General features: G+C 36.9%; 1 protein-coding gene across 1 annotated transcript; it reads left to right on the forward strand.

Annotated features, from left to right (window-relative positions):
• The first annotated feature begins 613 nt into the window (after positions 1 to 613).
• On the forward strand, positions 614 to 9,952 carry LOC134654066 (uncharacterized). The gene is made up of 3 exons (XM_063509480.1): positions 614 to 768; positions 841 to 1,905; positions 9,740 to 9,952. The coding sequence occupies exons 1-3, from the start codon at positions 723 to 725 to the stop codon at positions 9,925 to 9,927; spliced, it is 1,299 nt and encodes a 432-aa protein (XP_063365550.1). The 5' UTR covers positions 614 to 722; the 3' UTR covers positions 9,928 to 9,952.
• Positions 9,953 to 10,552: the final 600 nt, after the last annotated feature.

The raw sequence follows: 10,552 nt of genomic DNA on the forward strand, positions 1-10,552 counted from the left end.
CATCGTAAATTTGGTTTTATTCAATGTATTGAGCAAACACATTATTTTGATATAAAGAATATGATCAGTTAACTAATACCTTATGCGTGAACACCGATAATAACTCCGATATAATGCCCCATCTTGAGTAATAATTTTTTGTTTCAAAAAATCTGGGCGCGGGACACGCCCACCGAACATCATTTTTTGCATTTGGATATTTTTTTAATGTATTATATAAATAATAAATAAATAGTTTGATAGTGTCCCAGACAGAATATATGCTGAAAATCATGCCTGAATTAATTCAGATTTATTGAACAGTAAATTCAATAACTTTTTGCCCCGGACACGTAAAAATGGCCCTCCTGAGAAATGCCCTAAACCTGTACCTAAGTTAATGACTCAGCTTTGTGGTTTTTACAGCTCATGTCGAAACATGCTGGAACGGAATAACATTGTTTTGTCGCTATCGATGCGTATTTTTGCATTGAATCCTACAAGAAGTTTAAAAGGCGGCCGTTTGGAACAATGAAAATCGTTTCCATGCGGTATCCATTGTTTTCACGAAATACCTTTCCACTCGTGCACTTCCACAATAGACTGATATTGGTTTACAGCCCCAGTCATAAAACCCGATCTAAAACTTGCGCCGAACAATATTTTTATTTATTTCACAAGTGGCTTTGGTATAGACCTCGCGTGAACTAAGGCTGGAGCAGTATTTTTATAACATAAATAAAATGTGGAAAAATCTGGTCTTGTATTTCTATGTAGCTGCAGGTTTAGGTAATACTTTATCAAATGTAAGTATTGCACTCTTAAAATTGTAAATACCTACTAATTTTTTCAATAATCTAGTTGCAGGCGAGTGGCAGCCCCAAGATTATGGCCAAAGTCAATTACTTTATCCGTATCCTCCTGCCTCACGGTCATTGGACCAGAGGTCGGTCTCATCACCGGTTTTTACTGAACAACTCGCAAACATGCCACGTGCAAGACCTTGTCGACGCCGAAATTTCGGAGATCCAATTGTTTTTACTGATCCTGGTTGGGTACCTGCACCGTTTGCTCAGCCGCCGATAGCTCAGCAAATTGGGAACCAACTGCCTCAACCACAACTTAAGCCCCAATCATTGACGGAAAATAGCTCTCCAACTGTAGATGACAAAAAGCATGAATCAGATCAGATGGACCAGAGATCTGAACAACCTGACAAAATAGTTGAATTTATTGAAAAGAGCTCGGTTCTAAATCAAATGTCAGCAAGTGAAAACAAGAAAGCTTCTCCGAATCAAAAACAGAACAATAATTTATTGGATTCCGCGAGAGTTGACTATGACCCTAGACCTCCTATGGTAGACTCCCGTGAAGATTCTCTGGAGTGTGGAGAAAAGGTAGAGGCAGACGCAGAACCACGACACGGTAATTCTGAAACGCAAGATGTAGTCGGTAAAAGTTCACCTAGTGAAGCACATGATCGAGCTGTAGAACTTCTTGCTAATTGTATTCACGAATCTAGACGTTCTATGCCAGATTACGAAATGGATTCAAGAAGATTACAAGCTGATAGTCCGTCATCTGTGGAACTTGATAAATCAGGTGCTGGCATTACATCAAAAACAGGATCAGTAAAAAATACTCAAACAAGCGTATTAAAACCAATATTAACACCGAACACAGTAGTAACACCAACTAAGAGTGCAATAGATATGAATAAAGGAAAATATTACCTTCAAAACCCTGCAAAGAACGCTGGTAAATGGAACGATGATAGACAAGTGTCGCTGATGGAAAATGGTAAAGCTTGCTACGCATGCAGCACATATCATGACCCCTCCTGTTGGAAAACAAATGCAACTACGACGATCAAATATTGCAACAGGGATAATAATGCATGTCTTACAAAAATGTACAAAATAGAAGGTGAGTTATTTACAAGCTTTGTCCTTCGGTATTTCATTTTATAAAGAGAACATTGTACTACGAGTATATAATTTAGTCTGTTTATGAATAATATTTAAATTAGTATATATAACTGTAACTAAATATTATTCAGACGATCGGTTGTTTTATGCAGATTTTAAGGCTATAGTTAAGGAACGCTTCCCACGTATCCCCGACCTCCAGCAACACACCGACGGCAAGACATTAAAGATTATCTTCAGCGTCGATAGAAGGAATGCAGACGCACCTAATGGGATAAACAAACGCACCCTTTGATACAAGTACAGGCGTATGTAATGCATCACCTATTTTATGGCGGTTGTCAATTAATACCGCTCCCACGGGATCGACTCTTCATTATCTTAATGGCAGCGACAGCATAAACGCTCCAGAAACTTCTCATGGCCTACGTGACTCCAGACAACGCATCCCCACGGTTTCGGGATGAATATAAGCGGCCATCCCGACCAGCGGAAGACAGTTCTCATAGAGTTCTCATCGAGTCCTCATCTAGTTCGCATCCAGCGACCAGGCTACACGTGAGCTCCGAATCGCTCGGTGTACCGGTACACCCTCGCGCTTCTAAACTATATTGAATTAAACTCGTAATTGTAAAATCAAATAAAGTAAATACCTCCTCATCGGTGTTTTATAAGAAGACCTCCGTTCTCTCAAGACACTTAACTGGTGACAGCGACGGGCGAGTCTCCCAGCGAGCAGCGGCTACACATCGTCGGCGCGAACTGGAAGGTTTCAACCTGAAGAGATTCGACCACTGCCTTATGAAGACCACAGTACTCATCGCACTGGCGGCTACCCTGTGAGTTTTCCTACATTTTCCTTTCATTTTCCTAATTATTTTGTACGCATTTCCACCATTTTTTTTTCTTTAAAAAAAAAAAGAGACAGTTCTATTCTGTGATAGGATTTAATTAATTTAATATCAAAATGGCTCTGAATCATACTACGATCGAAAAATATTTGCCCAAATATGAAGGTGATAGACAAACTTTAGATTTCTTTTTAAATCAAGTTACTATGTTAGCTAGAGCAGCAGACGCTGACGCAAGGGCCCTGTTTCCAATTATATTAAAAAGCAAGTTACGCGGGGAAGCAATTAAAGCAATTGCTCACATGCCAAACAACACGGTAGAAGAAATTGTAAATTCCTTAAGGTCTAAATTTGGTGACACTAGAAGTATAGAACAAATTCTTTCTGAAATCACTCGCATTAAACGGTTCCCTAACGAAAGTGCTCTAGGATTTGCTGATAAAATAAAAGAACTTTTGTACGCAGCGAAAAATAAAGCGGATTCACCGCAAGCAACAGCCATTTTGGAGAACGTTTGCATCGACCAATTATGTAAACACTTGGATATCGCGACTGATCGATTAATCCGTTCCGCGCAACACACCACTTTTGATGACGCGTATAATCAATTAAAACACGAGTTAGAAGTCCACCCCGAGTACTTCCAGAGAAAACAAGAAAAATCATTTAAATCTAATCCAAGATTTAACTATAATAATAAAAACTATAATCAACATACTATACTAAAACCGAATTTCAATCAAAACCGCGTAAATCAACACCAATCTAACCAATTCGCACAAATATCTTATCCTAATCTGCAGTTAAATAACAACAACAATCAAATGCATTGGGCCAACCAACCGCGACCAACTCCGGAACAATGGCGACAAACATACCCGCCAAAACACCAACCTCAAAGATTAACTGACCATTTAGATAGTGATATTTCAATGAGAACCGCGACTAGTAGGCGACCTGTAAATCGTCCGCCAAGACCGCGACCGGTAGAAGTTTTTAATACACAAATAAATACCAATGAACATAATGGTAATTACGAACATAATTATGACCCCAACACGTATGATGGCGATGATTTTTTTCAAGAAACAGGACCACAAAACGAATTGACGTAAAATTAAATTATTTAGATAAAGATCATCTCCCATATATCACTATAGATGAATGGGGAGGAAAAATCTTAATAGATTCTGGTAGTAATAGGTGCCTTATTGGATCATCAATATTGAAGTCTAATAGGAATTTTAATAATAAAGTTATCGATAAAGAGTTTACAATTACGACTGCTCATAGTAAAACAAAACATCGAGGAGCTATTAATTTAAAATTATACCCGTTAGGCGAAGACATAGAACATGAATTTTTGATCTATGACTTTGACCCCAAATATGCGGGAATGATAGGATGGGACCTGATTTTAAAGCTTAACGCAATAATTCATCCAAAAAAGTGTGAACTTATCATGCCAAACAAAATAATTCCAATTAGCATAGACTATCCGGAGAAAATCTCAAAAATCGATCCGCTCTCGGATAATCTAATTACATGTGTATCTAACAAACCGGACGGCGAATACTTTATCCCTGAAATCGGGACAAACACCGTCCTCATTAATTGTGCATTAGTGTCAGTGATAGATGGCAAATATAGATTAGGTGTCACAAACCTAAGTCCTAGGCCCCAAAAATTCAAAAATAATTTTGATAATTTCTTACAATCAATACCGAATGGATTAAAATCTGTATCGGAAGTATTAGACAATGTTAAAATAAACAAAACGGAAGCTAGTAAATTAACGATTCGAACGGATCATATGAATATGGAAGAAAAAGCTAAAATTACCAAGTTAGTACACGAATTTAAAGACGTGTTTCATACGGGTCAAGAGCCACTTACCTTTACCCATACAGTTAAACATAAATTACGTTTGACAGATGATACACCCATTTATGTGCGCAATTACAGGAAACCACCAAAACAACAAGAGGAAATAGACAAACAAGTTAACGAGTTACTTAAAAATGGCATTATCCGTGAGTCTAATTCCCCTTGGAGTTGTCCTGTTCACATTGTACCTAAAAAACCTGACGCATCCGGTAAGGTTAAATGGCGCATGGTCATAGACTATAGGCAATTAAATGCAAAAACAATCGAAGATAAATATCCTCTGCCAAATATAGAGGAAATATTGGATAAATTAGGTAGAGCTCAGTACTTCACTACGCTAGACCTCGCGAGTGGGTACCATCAGATAGAAATGCACGAGGAAGATATCGAAAAAACTGCGTTTTCAACTAATCACGGACATTGGGAATTTTTACGCATGCCTTTTGGTTTAAAAAACGCTCCGGCTACATTTCAACGATTAATGGATTTAATATTACGCGACCTCTTATATAATACATGCCTCGTATATCTAGACGATATAATCATTTACTCAACTTCGTTGGACGAGCACATACAAAAATTACGAAAAGTATTTGAACGCTTGCGACAACATAATTTAAAAATACAACCAGATAAGTCTGAGTTTCTTCAAAAACATGTAGAGTACTTAGGACACGAGTTAACACCTAACGGTCTAACACCTAACCAACGCAAAGTACAAGACATAGTTAATTTCCCAGTACCAAAAACCGAAAAAGAAATACGATCCTTTTTGGGATTGACAGGCTATTATAGGAGATTCATTAATAACTATGCTCAAATAACAAAACCATTGACTAAATGCTTAAAAAAACACGCCAAGATTATAATAGATGATGAGTTTTTAAAGTCAGTACAGAAGCTAAAAGAATTAATTACCAACGAACCTATTTTAAAGTATCCAGATTTTGATCAACAATTTATTGTTACCACGGACGCTAGTGACATAGCGTTAGGAGCGGTTTTGTCTCAGAAAGAAGATAATGTCGAAAAACCAATCGCTTATGCATCTAGAACTTTATCTGATACAGAATCTAAATATTCTACAACTGAAAAAGAGTTACTTGCGATAGTTTGGGCTTGCAAACACTTTAGACCGTACTTATATGGTCGTAAGTTCATCATTTACACCGATCATAAACCTTTAACTTGGTTAATGTCTTTAAAAGACCCCAATTCTAGGTTAACTAGGTGGAGACTTCGACTAGCTGAATTCGACTTCGAAATAAAATACAAACAAGGCTCTATTAACTCGAACGCAGATGCTTTGTCACGGGTAAAAATTAATTTTAACGATAATGAATCAATATTAGCTCAGAACGGTAGCGACATGGATGAACAAATTAACTACAATGATAACCGCGAAGAAATCCAAACACAGCACTCACAAGATGACAACATACACCAGGGAATTCCTATTATGAATGATGTCATAAATAAAAAGCCACATCAAATTTATTTTAAACTACACAATAAATTAGATAATATAAACGTGCGAAAGGAAGACGGTAACGAAATCATAGAAGTTAGCCTGTATACATCTAAACGACCAGGAGAAGCACTCAGGAAACTTGCACGCGAGTATTTAAAACCAGGTATTCACTATTACGCTTTCTTTTACGTAGATGAATTATATCAAGAAATGGTAAAGATCCTCACTAAAGAACATAATCCTCAAATTCGTATAACTCGTTGTACTGAAATAGTGGAAACCGTAGTTGAAAAGGAAAAGCAAATCGATATCATAAAAAGTTATCACGAAGGAAAAACGAATCATCGCGGTATTACCGAAACTTTAATGCATATTAGTAGGAAATATTGGTGGAAAAATATTATGTCCGATATCCGCGAATATATTAATAACTGCTCTATTTGTAAGGCAGGCAAATACGAACGGCATCCAATGCGTCCACCAATGTTATTGCCACCAATAGCTTTGCGACCACTTAATCATATTTTTTGCGATGTTGTTGATATTGAAGGCAAGCTTTACTTATCTATAGTAGACGGATTCTCTCGTTTCGCAGTAGTTAAAAGATTAAAAGATAAAAATAGCTCAACAGTTATGTCAAAACTTCTTTCTTACTTTGCACACTATGGTGTCCCTGCAGAAATAACGACTGACGCAGGAAAAGAATTCGCACTACTTAAGGAATTAGTTAATTTATATCACATTAAGATTAATTTCACTACGCCTTATAATCCAGCATCACACGGAATCGTCGAAAGATTCCACTCAACGTTGAGAGAACATTGTCGATTGCTTAGTGAACAATATAAAAATAAACTACCGCACGATGACAAAATGAAACTCGCATTAATAGCATACAACAGCTCGATACAATCAGACACAAAATTAACTCCACATGAAATCTTATTTGGACATATTGAAACGGAACCTTTGTTTAACTTTCTCCATGATTCACAGTTGTTAAATACTCTATTGGAAAAACATAGAGAACATTTAAAAACGGTTTACGATTATATATACAAAATAAAACGGGATGCTCAAATAAAAAGAACAGACGAATATAATAAGAATACCGAATTACCAGCCCCAATAGTCGAAACTCACGAAAAACTCCCAACCACTAATAAACAAGCTAACGTATTTTGTACTCGCCGAAAAACCTACATTCGCGACACAAAAGCCCCAAAAATATATTTGGATAGTCGAGGTAAACGACGAGCAGCAAATAAATTGAGGCCTGTTGTTGTTACAGGTTCCTCCAAGTCCAGGGTAGTCAACCCTACCAAATCAAGAAGTTAGAAAATCCCAATGGCATATACCTCGAAAAAATAGGACCAATTGCAGAAATAGAAGGCTACAGATATCTAACCAAAAGATGTAATCTAACCGAAATCCTTAACATTCTTAACAAATTAATGTCTAATAGAGTTCAAACTGATAATTACCACATTAACAGTCTTTATACCCATTTATTAGGAAGATTAAAAGGATTAATGAACCAAAACGTTGGTCGATCCAAACGCGGCCTTATTGATGGTCTTGGAACAATTGTTAAATTTATAGCTGGAAACCCTGATGCGAATGATTTAAAAGAAATTAATAACAATATTCAAACCCTTACAAATAACCAAGAAACATTACTTAACAACTTAAACGAAACTATTAACAAAGTTGACTTAAGGCTTAAAAGCATTACAAAACGTTTAAACACTATGTACGAAGTAAGTTTTACTAATAAGGCAAATATTGATATTTTAACTACTTTTATATTAATGGAAGATATAATTAATATCTTAGAGTTAGGCATAACATTAGCTAAGCCAGGAATACCTTGTAAAGACATTTTTGAGGAGGCAAACAATGTAGAAGTCGATCGTATTATGGTTTACACTGTTAGTAATGTCATACACTTTGTTGCAAAAATAGCGGAAATTAAAGCTAAAAGTGGTAATGCATACAACCTCATCCCTTTCCCGACTCATGATGGTCTAATCCTCGAAATCCAAAAACCTTCAATCCTCATTAAAAACTCATGGTACGCCTACCCAAGTGCTGAACAATGCAAAGCTAAGAAAACCATGATGGTCTGCAAACACGTTTGGTGGAAGGACTCCAATAAAACACCTGACTGCATCCATCAAGCTCTGCTTCTCAAAAACAACCACACGTGCCTTACGACGAAACTAGAAGAAGAGGAAGCTATCACAACAATAAACGACGGCAATTTCCTGTTATACTCAAGAGGACCACAACGAGTAACCATCAATTGCAATGAAACGTTTTACGAAGTCATCCAAGGGCCATATAAACTACACCTTAATCCCGGCTGTGAACTACAGATGGCGAACCTATATACTAAAGTGATCTCGAAAACCAACAATCTATTCAAAGAAGAAGTCCAGCAGATACAGATGCACTTAGAACAAAAAACAGATAAGATCCAATATACGGATGAAGATTTACAAATACACCTGAAGCCATTAGAATCAACAATCAAATCAAACATACATCAACATATTTGGATACCCAGCGTGTGGAGCATAAGCATATTTATGTGCCTCATCGGGTGCGCCATATACCTCAAGTGCACCCAACGCCGCAGCAGCATCGAGAACACGGGCGTAACAAGCTACACCCTTAGTTCTCTCTTGAGGGGGGAGGAGTTAAGGAACGCTTCCCACGTATCCCCGACCTCCAGCAACACACCGACGGCAAGACATTAAAGATTATCTTCAGCGTCGATAGAAGGAATGCAGACGCACCTAATGGGATAAACAAACGCACCCTTTGATACAAGTACAGGCGTATGTAATGCATCACCTATTTTATGGCGGTTGTCAATTAATACCGCTCCCACGGGATCGACTCTTCATTATCTTAATGGCAGCGACAGCATAAACGCTCCAGAAACTTCTCATGGCCTACGTGACTCCAGACAACGCATCCCCACGGTTTCGGGATGAATATAAGCGGCCATCCCGACCAGCGGAAGACAGTTCTCATAGAGTTCTCATCGAGTCCTCATCTAGTTCGCATCCAGCGACCAGGCTACACGTGAGCTCCGAATCGCTCGGTGTACCGGTACACCCTCGCGCTTCTAAACTATATTGAATTAAACTCGTAATTGTAAAATCAAATAAAGTAAATACCTCCTCATCGGTGTTTTATAAGAAGACCTCCGTTCTCTCAAGACACTTAACTCTATACTTATTACGAGCTCTCTTAGAAACATCAAAATGATTCGCTTGCATGACTGCATGTAACGTGTCTATGATAATAATATTAAATTAGAGATATATCCACGGAAATATGTATGTGGATGGTGGAAATATTAGCCTTGTGTTGTCAATTTACAATAATTATTTTAATTTAATAGTGTCACTTTGAACCCTGTTATGACGGCATATAATATGAAAAACATAAACAGAGTCGCAGTAATGTCACTGTGATAAATAATTACTTATTGGTTAACTTAGGGTCGCTATGTATCACACTTTTAACAAAATAATGGCGTCGGGCATATAGTGTCCGACAACGTTATTAGAATAAACCAGTTTTATAAAACATAATATTTTTATACGCAGGGAAATCGATCCTGATCCGCGATTGCGGCCACACTTGCAACGAAGACGAAGGATATAATATTGGGCAGAAAATGGTCTCGTGCAGCATTTGCCACAACGATATGTGCAACAGTGCTTATGCCATGCATAGCCTCAATGCGCTTCTAGTAGGCTTTGTCATAGTTGCTGTGAAATTTACTTTGCAATAAATAAATAATACGATCTAAGCTTGTATGAAGAATACTTATTACCGAACTCCACACACTATTTATAATAAATATATACCTGCTTACTTACAACTGGGCTCTCTATAATCCCTATTCTAGATCTAACCAATTGTCTCTCATTGGATTTTGAGTAATAAAAGATTTTTAATATAAATATGAATTCATTAGTCATAGGCCATAGCTAAATTTATGTACTTAATTACAATCAGGCCCTGTCACCTAATTTAACCACAATTAGCGAGGGTATTTTTTACATTTTCTTATTTTTGTCCTTTGTTAGAAACCAGTTTATAGAATTTCCTCAATAAAGTAGAATGGTTCAATAACTAAATTTATTCATTATTTTTATTTTTACCGGTGACGGTAGGTATCTATTCTTTAGTTAGATAGATAAAATTCTTTTGCTGCGGATATTACTAGATATAGGTGGATTCTATAAACATCACATAGAGTACCATTTTAAAATATATACATAAATATTCTGTCTCTATTATTATTCATATTATAATTTTTTTAATGCTAAGTATCTAAATAATTCATTTTCATGATTTCCAGAAAATTTCCAGTAAAGAGTTTAAGTACCTACTCGTACCTATAGAAATACATT

Source organism: Cydia amplana, chromosome 14 (genome assembly GCF_948474715.1).
Source record: "Cydia amplana chromosome 14, ilCydAmpl1.1, whole genome shotgun sequence".
NCBI lineage: Eukaryota > Metazoa > Arthropoda > Insecta > Lepidoptera > Tortricidae > Cydia > Cydia amplana.

Bases quoted from the DNA above. Each gene is read 5' to 3' on its own strand.
- LOC134654066 (XM_063509480.1), top strand. From the start codon at position 723: ATGTGGAAAAATCTGGTCTTGTATTTCTATGTAGCTGCAGGTTTAG. The intron at 769-840 runs GTAATACTTTAT...TCAATAATCTAG, and splicing joins CTATGTAGCTGCAGGTTTAG to TTGCAGGCGAGTGGCAGCCC. The intron at 1,906-9,739 runs GTGAGTTATTTA...TTTTATACGCAG, and splicing joins AAAAATGTACAAAATAGAAG to GGAAATCGATCCTGATCCGC.